General features: G+C 36.1%; 1 protein-coding gene across 4 annotated transcripts in view; it reads right to left on the bottom strand.

Moving 5' to 3' along the window:
* Positions 1–17,004, bottom strand: part of HELQ (helicase, POLQ like) — a 41,697-nt gene extending 24,693 nt beyond the window's left edge. For 2 of the 4 annotated variants that reach the window (XR_009008347.1, XM_007167927.3), the window contains exons 1-9: positions 16,813–17,004; positions 15,077–15,794; positions 11,164–11,342; positions 10,395–10,595; positions 9,506–9,578; positions 7,468–7,565; positions 6,238–6,336; positions 4,797–4,942; positions 1,554–1,793 (exon numbers count right to left, since the gene is read on the bottom strand). Coding sequence is in view for 3 of the 4 variants with exons in the window: in XM_007167927.3 (XP_007167989.2) it covers positions 1,554–1,793; positions 4,797–4,942; positions 6,238–6,336; positions 7,468–7,565; positions 9,506–9,578; positions 10,395–10,595; positions 11,164–11,342; positions 15,077–15,794; positions 16,813–17,004 (1,946 nt within the window). In the remaining variant the exon portion in view is untranslated. Of the gene's footprint in view, positions 1–1,553; positions 1,794–4,796; positions 4,943–6,237; positions 6,337–7,454; positions 7,566–9,505; positions 9,579–10,394; positions 10,596–11,163; positions 11,343–15,076; positions 15,795–16,812 lie in introns of those variants that run through there. The other 2 variants (XM_057546672.1, XM_057546671.1) reach the window with 2 other exon arrangements.
* Positions 17,005–17,016: the final 12 nt, after the last annotated feature.

Below are 17,016 nucleotides of genomic sequence, written 5' to 3' on the forward strand. Positions count from 1 at the left end.
CATGAGTGAGGGTGTGTAATAGCTGTAATTATTATTATACACTATGACGAAATGTTAAGGTTAAAGAGAAAAGTCTAAAAGCTTCTGGCAAGGGAAAAACAGCAAGCTTATGCAAAAACAAAAATGACCAACACTAGCTCCTAAAAGACATGGAAGAATACTACAAAAGCCCCAAAGAAAAAAAATTGAACTTAGAATTCTGTTCCTAGCAAGGTGTTCAAGTGTGAGGCTAAAATAAAGACATCTTCAGCTACGCAAAGATTCAAAAATTTTTACTTCCAATGCAGCATTTAAAAAATAATTACCCAAGGATGGCAAAATAAAAAATGGATCATAGAAGGAAGATGTGAGACACAAGAGGCAGTGGTAGGCAAAAAAAAAAAAAAAAAGTATAATTTACAGGTAAGTTTAAATAACTATTGATTATAAGATGAAAGAAAATTTAAAATCTAGAACTAAAATTCCAGGCAACTGCAACAATACATGAGGCAGTGTAGAAAAATACACAAATGCTAAGACTCTTGTTATGTTCAGCAGAGGATATAGTTATTAATTCTAAAATGATAGAAAAACACAGTTGCGTTTTTTAAGTTCTACAACTGTTAAAAAATTTAAGAGTAACCATTGAAATAAGAGAAATAGGATACATAACTTCCTTTTTTATTTCAACAATTGTCTGAAAAAACAGAAACCTTAACCAGTGACAGAGTTTGAAAATAAAAGAATAGAAAAAAATATACTTGGCAAAAAATGTAGTCCCAGTATTCAAAATAAAATCACTAAATGAGGAAAACAAGGATGTATTCTATTCATAAAAGGAATAATTCAGCAACAAGATATTCGCAGTAAACCTTTATATACTAGTTTTGAAATACAAAGCAAGAACTTTTAAAAATGTAAAAAGGAGAAGTTGACAACTCCATAATTACAGTGGGAGACTGAAACTGACAAATCAAAGAATCACAAAGAAAAAGGAGGAGCTGATAACTAATAACTGTTATATATTGAGCTATAGGAAACTACATACCCAACAGAAAATACATATTTTTTTAAATCTCATGGATGATTTATAAAAACTGACCATTTATTTGAAAAAATGTCACAAATGACAAAGAGTAGAAATCAATTATACTGGTAATAACCAAAAAGATAATCAAGGATCTACTCTTTAGAAAAAGATACTAGACTCAAAAGTCTTTATGGATGAGTTCTCTAAAGTTTCAAGGAAATCTCTGTTAAATAAACTCTTTCAGATCATAAAAAATGGTCAAAAGCTTGCCAACTGTTTCTACACAACCAGGATAATAAACCATAACATCAAAACCAGATAGGGAAAGTAACAAAGAAAGAAGGAATTCTAACAGCAAGAAATCTACTAGTGTTATTTTTCATTAAAATATTAAAGTAAATAAACCAATCAACTCAGCAAATGCTGAAAAAAACATCTGATAAATTCTCACCCACTCCTGAGAAAGAATAAAACAACAAAAAAACTGTTGGCAAGCTAGGAACTGGAAAGTTTTGAGACTGGGCAACAATGACTTATATCTTACCTCCGAGCTGGTAGGTTAACACCTGCTGCTAGGGTGGATGTGCAGGTAAAAAGGCAGAGAACTCCTGCGGAGTAGGCCTCCTCCAAGAGCTTCCTTTCATCACTCGTTAAACCACTATGGTGATAAGCCACTCCAAATGGGATGGTGTGCTTTAAAACAGGACACAGGTTGCCACTGCTGATATTCTTCAAGTTCTTAATCACCTCATGTTTTTCTTTCTCTTTGTGTTTCAGATGTTCCCTGGGAAAAAGATGTTAGACATGAACCCTTGATCTTATAGTGATAAAGTACCTAAAATTTTAATTTCAGTAGGTGCATGTAAACATTCTTTTTTTAAAAGAACTTTTATTGATATAAATACATAGAATGTTCTTAGAATTTTGATTTGACTTCATTAGCTATTAGGCAGTTTCTCTGAACCTTTCTGTGGATCACAGAGCCCTGTGAAAATCTGCTTAAAACTAAGGAAAAAAATATTCACATAAACACAACACTTTGCATATAATTTCAAGGATTCATGGACTTCCTGAAGTTCAATCCTGTACCTCCTATGAATCCATGAACTCCAGGTTCAGACCCCCTGCTCTAGACGTTACATTTTTTCACAAGAACATACATCTTTAGTGAAGATGATTTGTTAAGTCATAAATTTTCTTCTCTGAAGATGAAAACATATATTATTAAACCATATGAATTATATGTAAAACACTGTCTAAACTCTAGCATTTTAGAAGCCTCAGTAATATCCTCCAATGTCTCCTTACCTAGAAGCACCTATTATTTTAAATTCCCTTCTAGAAAAGAAAAAAAGGAAAGAAAGACTAAGTACAACTAACTATTGACTACAAAGCAACAACTTCTGAATACCAGTAGCAAACAAATATAGTCCAAGATACAAATATAATACACACAGCCCTATGTTGTTTTAGCATGCTTCATGGAAAGCATAGACAGCTCTGGCTGGTGCTAACTGCACAATGACAGTAATTTCACACGAAGTTGGGAAATGGGAGGCCAGGAGACAATGAAGAATTGGGAAGAAAGTGGTCAAGAGTCATCAGTGCAAGAACTAGAAGTGGCCGCTGAGTAGGGGGCAGCAGACTTTATGTTATACTTTCCGGCCAGTGTTTCAGGTCCTGAAAGGGACGAATCCTTCTCAAGGAATTAAGACTTATGGATAATCATCCTATAATTTTAGAGAAGGGAGACATTATTTGATAAGACCAGATAAGACATAATTACATGGAGAAGGGTTTTGTGGGAGAAGTTGAGATGTGAGCTGGGCCTTGAAGAACAGGTGTTAGAGAGGCAGCAATGACGGGGCAGGAAAGCGCAGTGCTGGCAGAGGGTAAAGCATAATTGTAGGCATGGAAATGGGAAGTTCAAGAATAAACAAAGAAGACAAGTAGTTCAGTCTGGATTAAGTGCAGGGTGGATAAAGAAAGGAAGAAATAAGGATGGAAAAGTAAGTTGAGTCATTATCTTAGCGTGAATTCTAGGCTAAGAAGCACGGTGGTATCATTTTCAGGGACATTTTTAGGGAAAGTGGTATGACCAGAGCTCTGGCAGTTGTCAGTAAATAGTGCTTAAAAGACATCCTTAACTTAGAAGTCAAAGGTGGTAATAGCTATAAAAAAGATAATTTTCCTTGAGATTGAGACAATCACTTGGGAAAAAATCTGCTTCAGTCTTTGCACTTAGACCTACAAGCATATTCTAGGTGATTTTACTATACCTGCTTCACATGAAATTTATGATTAGAAGGCAAATCATTAAGACATAGGCTGATATTCCAGGACTCTCATGAAATTATGTTTTAAGGACAATACTGAGATCAGAAACCATTTAGCCCCAGATTTTACTTCATCTACATGTAAACTACAGAATAATATAAAAAAGTATGCTCTAAACATGACATTTTAGTCAACAGCCACCAAAAAAGGGGGCTAAGCTATACTCAGAACATTCACCTTACGAAAGCAGCAAGTAATATGGAAAATGTATTTTAGAGGACATTTTCCTTCAGAAAGAGTTTAAGAAAGTATCAAGGGTCCATAATAATTCATTAACTAAGGGTTCTGGAGAACCAAATTTTTAAGTAATTCAATATTAAACATCAACATTTATGACCCAAATGAACTGTTATCACCAAAAAGCAAAATAAGTCAAGGATATAACTTGACTAATAATAAACCTCATATCTCCCAGTCAAAAGTTTGTCTCTAAATTTCCCCATCACTTAGTCAGTGCTACACTACCTTATTCTAAGAAAACAACTGATTTACTGAGAATATCTCAATGATAATTTAATCTCCTTAGGTTTTTATAATCTACATCATCACTGTAAAGGCAGACTCTGTTACTGAAATGGGAAACTCCTGAACTTTATCCCAAACATCCGCATCTTTGTGCTAGTCAATGAATTTAACTCTATATTAGATCAATCCATGATGACAGCAGGATTGGGAGGGGAGGCGGAGGATGGCTAGATTAGAATCCATAGTACTGGTCTGTGAACAGTGATATAGCACTGGCTCAGGGGCCAAAAAGAAGTCTGAAAAATATGATAAAACTACACATGGGACAAAAAGGTACAGAAAAAACTAAACTGTTCATACTTAAGTTCATTTTATACTTATCTCTATGACATAACAGAACCAACATTAAAATTTTATAGTATAAAATTACAAACTAATACATTTCTTAATTATTTAGGAAATTCAATTCAAATGTCCACACAACCTAAGTGTGAAGTTTACTAAGAAAACAAAGGCAACAGTACTTAATTAAAAAGAAAGTTAAGCTGAAGATATGATTCATCCACGCAGTGATCAGTGATTTGTCCTCTGATCATGTAGGCCAGCGGTCGACCTTGGCTGCATATTGGACTCTGCCTGGGAGCCTTACAAAATAATGGTGCCTGGGTCCCACTCCCGTATATTCTGATTTGTCTTGGATGTAGCTTGGGCACTGAAATTTTAAAAAGGCCCCAAGACGATTCACTGTGCAGCCAAGCCATTATGTTAGTCAGCATTCTCTTACACGTAGAATTTTTCTCTGGCCATTTCACATATGTGAATTTCACAGTGCAACTTTCTTCAAGGTCAGGGCCTTTAGAATCTATTATAACAACTTAGTATAATTGTTCTGCAAGAAGTAATTAGTGCTTGTTGAATAAACAGAACATACAGCATGTAAATCATAATAAAAATAAAACAGAATATTTTTAAAAGAGTAACATACTTGCTTAAAATTTTGCATATCATTGCTGCTACGTTTTCACAGTTCTTCTTAGTGGGACAAAAAACTAAGCAGGAATAATTGGGAATAACTTCTGTCACCAATGCTACCAAGTGATCAGGATCCATCTTTTTCAGAGTATCAGAATACTGCACAACAAGATTCAGGAACAAGGCAGTTAGCAACCGTGAAAGCCTTTCATTTTACCAGTGTAAAAGGTAAGTAAAAAGGTACGCTTTGAAAGGTAAGTAAACCAACCATAGGTTTGAACTTCTCATTTAAAATATGATCATTTAAAAGAAAAGATACAACCTATATTAAACAGCAAAATGTTAAGTCCCACTTTTCTCTTGGGTTATTAGGGTTTCATTAGGTGTATTTAGTTTTAAATAAAGGAAGTGAAAATAGTTAATGTTATTAATAACCCCACTGCACGCCCATCTCCACTGAAGCAGAAAAAGTCCACGGAGAGAAACACAGATTGATCCTAATAATAGTCAAAGAACTGCATAAATAAGCTAAACCTCCTGCTTTTACTAACAGTTTTCAAAAACACAGATTCAATCATACTACAGGACATATTTTCAGAAATAAAAAATATATTTATCAAGCAGATGCAAAGAACTCAAAGAACGTGAAGAAAAATGTAAAGTTATTTAAAATCTCCTCACTTCCTTCGACTTTACTGAAAACTAATTAAGATACAGATTTAGAATAATATACCTTTACAGAATTCTAAAACTGTTGTAAAATCCCTTTCTTCCCCTTTTAATGTTCTTCACATAAATCACAGAACATTAACATAGTATACATTAACATTTTCATACACCAGTATCTGAGCTATACAGCCCACAAATATTTCTTCTTGTTTTGCTGTTGTTGCTGAATGAATAAACATTTATGAGAGAGGTCTCCAAACTTTCTTGGTTCCTGGAGCCCCAAGGTCAAAAGAAATAACTAACAGTTCTGATTCTTAGGTAGTTATGTCCAAACAACTTAATAAGTATGTATTTCCTCACAAATTAGTAGCCATCTAAATAAATAATACACATCAATTGAATAAAAAATTTTTTTATTTCATTCTTAAATAACCATCAGAGCCCACTAACAGGATGTGCACACACTGGGCCCTGCAGTCTTTCAAACCTTAGAAATCCTCATTTCCTGTCCCACATTGATTTTCACATGGTATTTGCCAACTTCACAACTTCACAAAGGTACAACAGCGTAGAAAGGAATGTAGTGTGATCTAATGTTGACATTGGAAACTGCCTATCTTGAACCACACCACACTGTTTGTGTGGTGTCCAAGAGTTGTCAAGCATCAGTTGTTTCTCTGAAACAACTAAACTACCCCATGGTACCCATGCAACTCTTCTGTGGTGCCCCAGGGAAGCTGGGCACAAAGTCTGGGAACCTCACCTTCAGGGATTATCAAGGTTACCTTATAGTTAAGGAGACGTGAAAAAGTCATGCCATTCTCAGCTTTGCTGTCAACCTCATATATTGCGTCCTTTATTTTCAGATACTCCTTTAATTCGACCTCGAATTAAAAGGACATTTACAATTAATGTCATATGTAAATTCCTTTTTCCAGAGTATCAAATTTTGTAAAATGTTGTAAAAAGGAAAGATATACAAAAATTTTAGCTTTTCTAAGGTATGTAGAATGCTTCAACTTAAAAGTTCTTTCCCATCTAAGTTTATTTTTCCCTTTAAATCAAAACAGGGATTAATATCCTTGAAGAAATACTTATGAATTGAATAGCCACATATCTAAAAGAAAATCAGATACTTGTATGTGTCACAAGAGGAAGTATAAATGAGTCAAGTGTTCACACTCTATCTTTTATTAAGGAGTTATTTGTGGTATTCCTCAAGATTTAAAGATGCATTAGTCATCAGTTTTAATCTAAAAATGACCAAATTATTAAGGTAACTATTTGTAGACAAAAAAAGTTTGTAAATACAACTCATTGAATTTTTAAAAGAACAGCATCTACTTTGACAATTAAGGTCAGAAAATATCTCTTGAAAATTCTCATATTTGGTGTAAATGTAAAAACACTAAATTTCAAATTAAAATTTGGTGATTCTAAAAAAACTATTTTCTGAAAACCTATTTAGACACAGAAACTACAGACAGAGTATATGTACATTATAAGTTACTTTCAAATAACTATGAACTACATTTATTTACTTTCTTCAAGTCTTTTAGGAATGCTGTTATTGGAGAGTTTAAATTTAAATCCATGTGAAGTCTTAACTTATTTAGAAAAAGCATTAAAACTACCAAAGCATAAATATTTGAAAATATTTTAACTTTTAAGATAAATTTTATGTGCCAATAACTTGAAACATGAATCACTAAATTCTCACTGAATGAAAAAATTTACCTTACAGAATATAAAGTAGAAAAGCAGAATGGGTCTGAAAAATTTCATTCAATAAATATTCATCGAAGGCCCATGGGTCAGGCACTGTTCCAGGTGTTACCCATACAGTACTGACCCAAGCCAAGATCCCTGACCTCTACACACAAACTTGCTACCATTTAGCCATGGGGAGTGGCATGATGTTCCTTCACTACTCTTAGAATTTTTATACAGTACATTTGCTACTTTTCTTTCTAAATAGAAGATGATACATAACAAACCAAACCTTAGGTACATACTGGTCTAAACTGACTCGTGTAATATTCTGCTTGCAGGAACTCTTGTAGGTCTTCAACATTGTTTAATGTTGCACTCATACCAATAATTTGAGTTGTTTCTAAAAAAAAAAACAAAAAAACCCAAAGTATTGAGGAAAATGTGTTACTTAGTATATCATAACAGTAATTTTAGCAAACTTTTAGTGTTCTTATTCTTCCTGAGTGATTTGAGAAAGAGGGGGCAGGTAAGAAAAATACCAACACAGTTGACCCTTGAACAACATGAGGGTTAGGGGTACCAACCTGCTTCGCAGTCGAAAATCCATGCAAAACTTATAGTCGGTCCTCCATATCCTCAGTTCTACATCCCTGGATTCAACCAACCACAGATCATGTGGTACTGTAGTACTTACTATTGAAAAAAATCCACATATAAGTGGACCCATGCAGTTCAAACCTGCGTTGTTCAACGGTCAACTGTATAATACCAGAGTATTAATCTGGCAGATGATATTACTCAGAAGAGAGGTATAAGCTGGTAACACAGATTGGGAGCCATCAAACACAAGAAGCCCTTGAAGTCATGAGTATGGATGAGAATTAGGAAAAATTGTATGAAGCAAGAAACAAGAGAAGCGTCTAAGGTGAATCTATGGTAACACCAATGTACATGATGAATACGCTTAGAAAGCAGTGTCACAAAGGAGAACAAAAGGAGAAACTAAAGAGATTCCTTTCATTCAAATATCTATTAAGTGTAAGGCATTGGTGACAGAAGGACAAATAAGTATACAGCAGTAGCAAAGACGTGTCCATTACATGCAGGTACTATGCTAGATGCTGTACAAAGACTGACTCATGCTATCTTTACATCAATTCAGTGAGGAAGGTTCTATTACTATCATCCATTTTTGATGCATAAGGAAAAAGAGGCACAGTTACTATAACTTGCCCAAGGTCACAGACAAAGTTAAAAGTGAGCCAGGATTTGAATCCAGCTCCAGAGTCTGCCCTTAGCCATTATGCTATGCTATCTCTCAATGCTAACACATGATCAGTCTTACAGACAGACAGTAGGGAAACCAAGACAGAATGATGTTTCAGCAACCAAAGGAAAAATGAATGATAAATAATCAAATGCTGAAGAAAAATTAAGACAAGGACAGTCAGTGTACACTGGATTTGACAAGTAGATGATCATTTTTCCCCTCTTCCTCTGCTTTATATTTTTCCATAGAATTTGTCACCATCTGACACACCATATGTTTTCTTGTTTATCTGCTTATTATCTGTTCACTTTCACTAAAATATAGGTTTGATAAAGGCAGGGCCTGATGCACAGGGGGTACTCAATAAATATTTTTTTAATAAATGATTATAAAGTGCTACAACCTGACTAAATACCACTGTTATCAAAATTTTAAAAATAATTCTTAAGATTTGACCTTTATGATTAATAATTTTCCGTATATAAACTATTACAATATATAACAATAAGCTATTGCAATAGTATATCAAAAAATAATAGAGAAGATATTTAGAATATTTCATATATATTTAAAGACTATCTGATGTTGTAAAATAGCTCCTTAAAGTGACTATTCATATACAATGTTTTCTTGGTATGATGATCATACTGATGGTGGCAGCAGCAGCAAACCCTTATTGTGCTACGTGCTAGGCATGGCTGAATGCGTCCGTTACATGTGTTAACTCATATAATCCTCACAACAATCCCATCTGGTTGGTACCATTGTTATCCCCATTTTACAGATGAAGAAAGAGAGGTTGAGTCACATGCGTAAGTACACATAGCTAGTAAGTGGAGGATACTGATAGGGGACATCCTCAAATGTTAACTTCATTTATCTTCACAATTCTACTCACTCATCCATTCTTCCAACAAAAATTTATAAGCTTACTTTAGACATAAAAAACTAAGGCAGAAAGCTTAAGTACATTACTCTAGGTTACATAATCTAGCTAGTGATAGAATTAAGTCTTTTATAGGCCTCTTGATTATAAATCAATTAGTGACCACATTTGAAAGAATACTTACTGCTAGTGTAGAGGATTTTTGCTAGAGTCATTTCCAGTATAGCCCCACGGCTTCCTTCACCAATCATGTGCAACTTTGAGATTTAAAAAAAAAAGAGAGAAAAGTAAATCTGCATAGAATACCTATATAAAACAAGCATACATTTGATGAAATGAAGAAGCAATCTTTGCTTTATAACTCAAGCATTTTCGTTACGGCAACTAGAGTACACATACTTTATTTCACTGGTATTTTAAGTTAATGAGGTTGTCCCGAGGACAACATTCTGGCATCTGGAATTCATAAGTACTATTACAAAACTGAACATATATACATATATTCACTCTTCATGAAACACTTGACACAAAACTGAATCTAAGACTACCATGCATGGGGGCTTCCCTGGTGGCGCAGTGGTTAAGAATCCGCCTGCCAATGCAGGGGATGCAGGTTCGAGCCCTGGTCTGGGAAGATCCCACATGCCGCGGAGCAACTATGCCTGTGCACCACAACTACTGAACCTGTGCTCTAGAGCCCGTGAGCCACAACTACTGAGCCCACGTGCCACAACTACTGAAACCCGTGCACCTAGAGCCCGTGCTCCACAATGAGAAGCCACAGAAATGAGAAGCCTGTCCACCACAACGAAGAGTAGCCCCTGCTCACCGCAACTAGAGAAAGCCCTCGCGCAGCAACGAAGACCCAATGCAGCCAAAAATAAATAAAATAGATACATTAAAGAAATAAAAAATGTTAAAAAAAAAGATTACCATGCATGAAACGTCTTCATCTGTGTTATCTATACATTAAAATAAATTACTTATCCTCATAAAGGTATTAAGCAGATCCACATAATAATAAATGTTAGTATAATAAAAATGTTGATAAATTAATAAATGGAGTAACCAACCTCATCTACAACAACCAGACCCAGACTGTTAATCCTTTCGGTTTCAATCAAGGAGTTCACCAGACTATGTCCTTTTTCAATAGTGGCAATATATAGTGATTTCTTTTCCCTTCTTTTAATTGGAGGAAATTTTCCTTTGCTTCCAGCATATTCTTCAACAAAGAAACCCAGTTCTATACCAAAAGTTGACAAACCTGAAATCTAGAATATTAGTTAAAATAAACAAAAAAAATCAGATAAGAATCCTAATTATTAAGTGTTCACAGGGATTTAAAAAATCTAAAATAGTGTTTAATACCAAACAATGGGAACAAGGTCACAGATAATACATACCTATATATATATAAGAAATGTCATAAGTAATGTATTAATCTTTGCAAATAAATGCCACTTTTAAACTAGATAATATAAATATAAATTTTAAGTGTCTCCTCTGATGTTAAAAAAAATCAAAATAACTCATTTATTTTGATAAAATAATTGGTTAGTTTCTCCTTGAAAAAGCAGGCTAAATATCAATACAACATGTAAAATGGAGTTTAATCCACAGGTTTAGAAAAAAATAAAACCCCTTCTGAAACAGGTAATTAGAAGAGATTTTCGGCTAAGTACTCTAACTGCATTTGCACATCCTAAAAATAATAATTCTCCATCATTAATAGAGATACCTTTTCTCAGTCAATAAAAAGTTGTTACATTTATGCTAGTTTTTATATCTGAATGTGGAAATTACATTAGCAAATACCACTTGTTAAAAAAAAAATCACACCTTTTCTTGAACAATTGCCACATATGGTAGGATCATTAAAACATCTTTTCGCCGGCAAAGCAGTTCTTGCAGCATTAAAATCTCAGCCACGAGGGTTTTTCCACCACTTGTTGGCAAGGAATATATTAAATTTTTTCTTTCTTGCACAGAATTCAATGTTAAGCAAGCATGTTGCCATTCTGTGGAATTGAAAAAAAAAAAAGCCTTATTCTCCCCTTCTACAATCTCAAAGTTTTCTAAGAAGAAAAAATCAAATTTTACCCTGTGTAGCATCTTCTCATAGTGATAAAAAAAAAAAAGGCTTATTTTCCCCTTCTACAATCACAAGGTTTTCTAAGAAGAAAAAATCAAATCTTACCCTGTGTAGCATCTTCTCATAGTGATAAATGTAACTATGTATCAATGTTAATCGTCAAAATCCCCAATGCATGGTGTGCATTCTAGTTCAGGCCTGGTCAGTGAGGTGGGCAACTAGCCCACCTATTTGCCAGCTGCAGGCTGAGGTCTAAGATTCCACAGGGCAGACAGCGCCTGCTGGACAAGATATGTCTGTCACCTGGGACATCGGAGGGGCTAACGGGCACTTCAAGGATCTCTGTGAATTCTAAGGCCTTCCTCTTATGTTCTGCAAGGACACTGTGTAAGCTTCCCTTCCTCATTCACCCAAATACCATCTTAGAGAGAAACAGGGCGAGGAGGAATAAAATTTATGAGGTTTTACACAAACTAAGAAAGACTATTCAACCAGCTCTCACAGGGAGCTGAAGTTTGAATGGCCTGAATGCCACCTTAAACTGATTGATGAGACTGTTTAAACCATAAAAGACTAGGATTATTAACTAGGACATCCAGGATTTCTACAGCTTAGCAAGGTGGAATTTATGAAAAGGATCGCATCAGATCCAAAACAATGCGAAAACTAGTATAACTACTCTGTAGGAAAATTTGACAAGGTGGATCATCAAAAGTCTTCATAATATGCATCATTTTTATCCCTAGAAAAATGGGCAAAAGATATGACATTTCACACCAGGGAGAAATGCAAATGGCTAATAAATACATGAAAAGATGCTCTATTGTTACCTATTAGGTTGGCAAAATAAACAAATAAAAAATGTTAAACAGCTACCAAAAAAAAAAGCCCCCCCCCCCCACATAAAATCCAGAGTTGACTAGAGTGGACACGAACAGGCATTTTTGTGTATGGTTGATGAAAGCATAAACTGCTACAATCTTTTTGGAAAGCAATCTAGCAGCGTCAAAAATAAAACTGCACACTGCCTGTGATCTAGCAGTATTGCTTGTAGAACTCTACACCTACAGAAATAAAAGCAAGGGTATATATATATAGGTTACGTGCAAGATGTTCACCATAGCATTGTTCATATATAACGAAGAGCCATCAAGGGGTAAAGACTGAATTATTGCACAATCATATGATGTAATTCTCAGCCTGAAATATTTGCAAACGACTATGTATTTTTACTTTAAAAGTATCTCAATATTTTACAGCACAGGAAAATATAGCCATTATATTGTAATAACTTTATTTACTTATTTTTTTTATCTTTTGGCTGTGCCGTGCTGCATGTGGGATCTTAGTTCCCCGACCAGGGATCGAACCTGTGCCCCGTGCAGTGGAAGCATGGAGTCTTAACTACTGGACTGCCAGGGAAGTCCCCTGTAATAACTTTAAATGGAGTATAATCCATAAAAATACTGAATCACTATGTTGTACACCTGGAACTAATATTGTAAATCAACTATGCTTAAATAAAAAATTTTCAAAAATATTTGAATTGAATATTTAATACTTAAATATTAAAATACTTCCGACTAGTATCACCCACTAGTTATCAAACTGCAGATGTCTGTGTGAAAATACAACTTGACCACATCCACATTTTATCCAACTCAGAGTTTTAAAGTATAAAATGACCAAAATAATGAATATTTAGGAATAACATCTATCTTCACACACTAAAAAAAAAAAAAAAAATTACATTAACTCAGTTCCCAACATTTCTATAAAACAAATTAAGCATAATTCTACACTTAAGAGGCAAAAATAACAGTATAAAGTTGAAGTTCTCTAGCTCAGTGGCTCTCAAACTTTCCACACATCAGAATAACCTGGAGGACTTACTAAAGCAGATTGCCAGGTCCCACCCCAAGGTTCTGATTCAGGAAGGCTAGGGTGGAGCCTGGGAATGTGCATTTCAACAAATTTCCAGGTGTTGCTGCTGCTGCAGTAGGAACTGCACTTTGAGAAGCACTGCTTTAGCTCAATGAAAAGTAGCACACATATTTATGCTTTAACTTGGTCATCCTTAAGCCAGATTTACAAATAAAAAGGGATTTTAAAAAGTTATTTACTGAGACTTCCCTGGTGGTCCAGTGGTTAAGAATACACCTTCCAATGCAGGGGACGCGGGTTCGATCCCTGGTCCAGGAACTAAGATTCCACATGCCGCAGGGCAAACTAGGCCCGCATGCTGCAACTAGAGAGAAGCCCGCACACCACAACGAAAGATCCCGCATGCTGCAACGAAGATCCTGTGTGCCGCAGCTTAAGACCCAATGCAGCCAAAAAAAAGTTATTTACTGAAGTTCTTACTTAGAGGCAATCAATATAATTACTGACAGTCATTACCAACGTCTAATTTGGCATGTCCTTGACACAGAACTGGAAAAACAACTATTATTATTATCCCTTTTTAACAGAGCAGGAACTAATAAGGCTCAGAGTGCAAAACCTGTGTGTACCACACAGTGGTAGTCACATAAGACTACCAGAGTGTACCAGGCACAGTGCTAGTCACATAAGAAAAAGATGAGTTAGATAGAGCCCTGCCCTCAGGGTACTCATTCTGGCAGGAGATGCAGATTAGACAAAAAACAAGGTGCTAGGAGAAAAGCAGAGGGAGGAAAGTTAACATCTACTTCAAGGGCAATATACACCTGTAGCTCTTAAACTGCAAACCTTGCAATTTAGAATTTGTTAGACTCTTGTAAAGCCTTATATTAGACTTTGTTTCCTGTAGTCCTATTTCTCCAACCTGATTGTCTTCTCCTGAGATGAGAACTCATGTTTTCATGTGGTTCATAAGATACTAACTTAGGAGTTTCAGAAATAATTATGAAGTAATTGGATGATAGGCTGCTTTTCAGGGATGGAAGCAAGTGTCCCTTCTGTCTAGAATGACACGTATTTGAAATATATGCAAGGACCCAGGATTTTTGAAAAACGTTACAAGACAAATGAATTATTAATACTATTTCTTTGCACTTAAATCCTAATGTTAGCTGTCCTTAAAAATGTTTAGTTTTAATCAAACTAAACAGTTCAGTCAGTTTTACAAATACTGACTTCTTTCACTCAAGACATATGAGTAGTCAATGGAATTTCAGCAACTAAGTTTTGGTAGTAAAGTAAGAGCCAGCCAAGGAAGCATTAGCTAAGAAAACTGAGGAGCAGCTAGACAATCACAGAAAAAAAACCAAGAATGGAATGTCAGGAAGTCAAGAAATGGGTGTTTCAAGAAGAGTTTGGTCAATTTTGTCAGGTAAGCAACTGTCAAAGAAGGTTAAGAACTAAAAGTATCACTGAGTTGCGACCCCCTAGTCATTATATCTTAAGTGACAGCACAGAACCCAGAGTTGGAGTGGACTGGGAATTATCTGAAGTGAGGAAAGGGAGGCAGCAAGGATAACACGTTGGAGAAGTGTGGCCACGAAGGGAAGGAAAGAAGTTCAATAGTAGCAGGATAGGGATGGAAGGCTCAGAGAGGACTGATGTTTCGATTTGTTTTAAGGGGAGAAATATGACCATGGAAGCATCAGTTTTCTTTTGATTTGCATCAATATTATGGTAATGATGGTAAATTATTTTCATTCCAGCAAAAAACATTACCATATAATTTTTCAATTCCCTTGAACTGAACATAAAGGTCTCTCACTTTGCTGGGTAATGAATAAAAAGGACCAAGGTCATCTAATGATGACTCAATTGTTTTCTTAGCAACATTAATTTCTTCAGATAGGAGAGTCTCTTTGAGCTGTTTAGTCCTCGAAAATACTGGTGTTTGGGCCTTGGCATTTCCAGTCATGGTATTTTTTAGATGATCTTTAAGACTTTTTCTCCTATTCGCATCTGAACTAGTTCTGACTTTAGAAGAGGATTCATCAGTTTGCTGTGGTTGCTCTACGTTATTAACGGGCAATTCCTTGTTCACAGTCTTGTGAGAGGATGAGTTCCAATCCCTCTTTTCAGTAGATGGATCACCCAAATCATTTGAAGAGTTATATAAATTTTCAAAGAATAAAACCTGTGAAGAAGGTATATCATACAAAACATCAGTTGCAGGTTCAATAGAGACCTCTTCATGCCCGCTCTGGTTCTTCGTGTGCTCATCTATTTTTAATTCAGTACAGTCGCCTACAGCAGTCATGCTGAGTGTGTTGTGTTTAATGCTTTCTGAACAAAGATCTTCAGTGGCATGGTCTGTAGCATGTTTCCTATGTTCAGGAAGTTGCAAATATTTTTGTTCCAGGTCATCAACTTGAGCTAAAAAAGAGTTTTCAGCAAAGCTATCATAGTCACCAAACAGGTCCTCTTCACTGTCAATATTCTGGAAAGAAAACAAAAAGATTTATGGTCAGTTCTAGCTTCATTAAGAATAAAAGTTTCAGCTGAGGGCTCTATCAAGCATATAGTTATATGGTCACTTATGGTTCACAGACCTAAATGTAAATCAGCCTATAAAACAGATACTATCAACCCATTTTACAGATCAAGAAATGGAGGCCCAGAGAGGTTAAGTGACTGGCACAAACTGTCCTCCTAGTGATGCTGGGATCCTAATTCTTAAGCTAGTGCTAAATCCTTAAAAATGGCAGCAAGACCGATAACCATCTACTGGAAGGGGAGAAGTTTCTGATAACCGCAGTACCGTTTCACCTCCGATACTCCAATCTGCAGAGACTGGCCTGTAATAAAATCATGCTTGTACCACTGGACACTCCAAGGAGATTGTTCTTAGAAATCTGGAATTGAAAGGGAGAGTCTGATTTGGTATGGTCTATAAACAGAAGAGATGTAATTTGGAGGTAGCAATATAGGGGAGTGATTAAGAACCCAAGATTTGGAGTAGGAAGTGTAGTTTCTTAACTTCTCAGGGACAGATTTCTGTTGTAAAATCTAGATAACGTAAATAGTTTAACAAAGTATCCAGCACATAATAGGTCTGCAGTAAATGGTAGATTTTTAGTACAAGGAGCAGCAGAAACTTGGAAGTCTAGGTTTGCGTCTCGGTCATGCCACTTACTTGCTGCGTGTACAACTTTTGTCTCGGGGTTTCATATCTATATAAAAATGGGGCTAACAGTGCGACACCTCACAGGTGAGGATTAACCGCGATAACAAAGACGAGGTAATCACGCGAAGGCTAGTAGATAATTGGTCAATTGTTTGCACCTGGGAAGGGAACTGCCAAACTTTTTGGCGTTCCAACCACGCCTTCTTCAGCCGGTCTCCCACGCCTCTTTCAGTGAGCATGCGCAGTGGGAGACCTGGATTTGTATCATCACCCCAAAGGTGGGAAATGGAACGTGGAACTCCGGGGAATTTGAGAGGTGACGGGGCTGTACCTCGACCGGCTGTACGTCCATGGTTTTTCGCCGCCGGCTCCCAGCCACCATCTCCTCGTCCTCCTCCTCCTTCTCCTCATCGCCGGGCTTAAGCTCGGCCGCGGTGGGGGCGGCAGAAACGCTCTCCAAGCTAGGACGGTTCCTTTTGCGGACCGACACCCGCCGGCGGATGCGGGAACAACCTTCATCCATGGCAGGGGCTGG

This window comes from Balaenoptera acutorostrata, chromosome 5 (assembly GCF_949987535.1).
Source record: "Balaenoptera acutorostrata chromosome 5, mBalAcu1.1, whole genome shotgun sequence".
NCBI classification, from domain to species: domain Eukaryota; kingdom Metazoa; phylum Chordata; class Mammalia; order Artiodactyla; family Balaenopteridae; genus Balaenoptera; species Balaenoptera acutorostrata.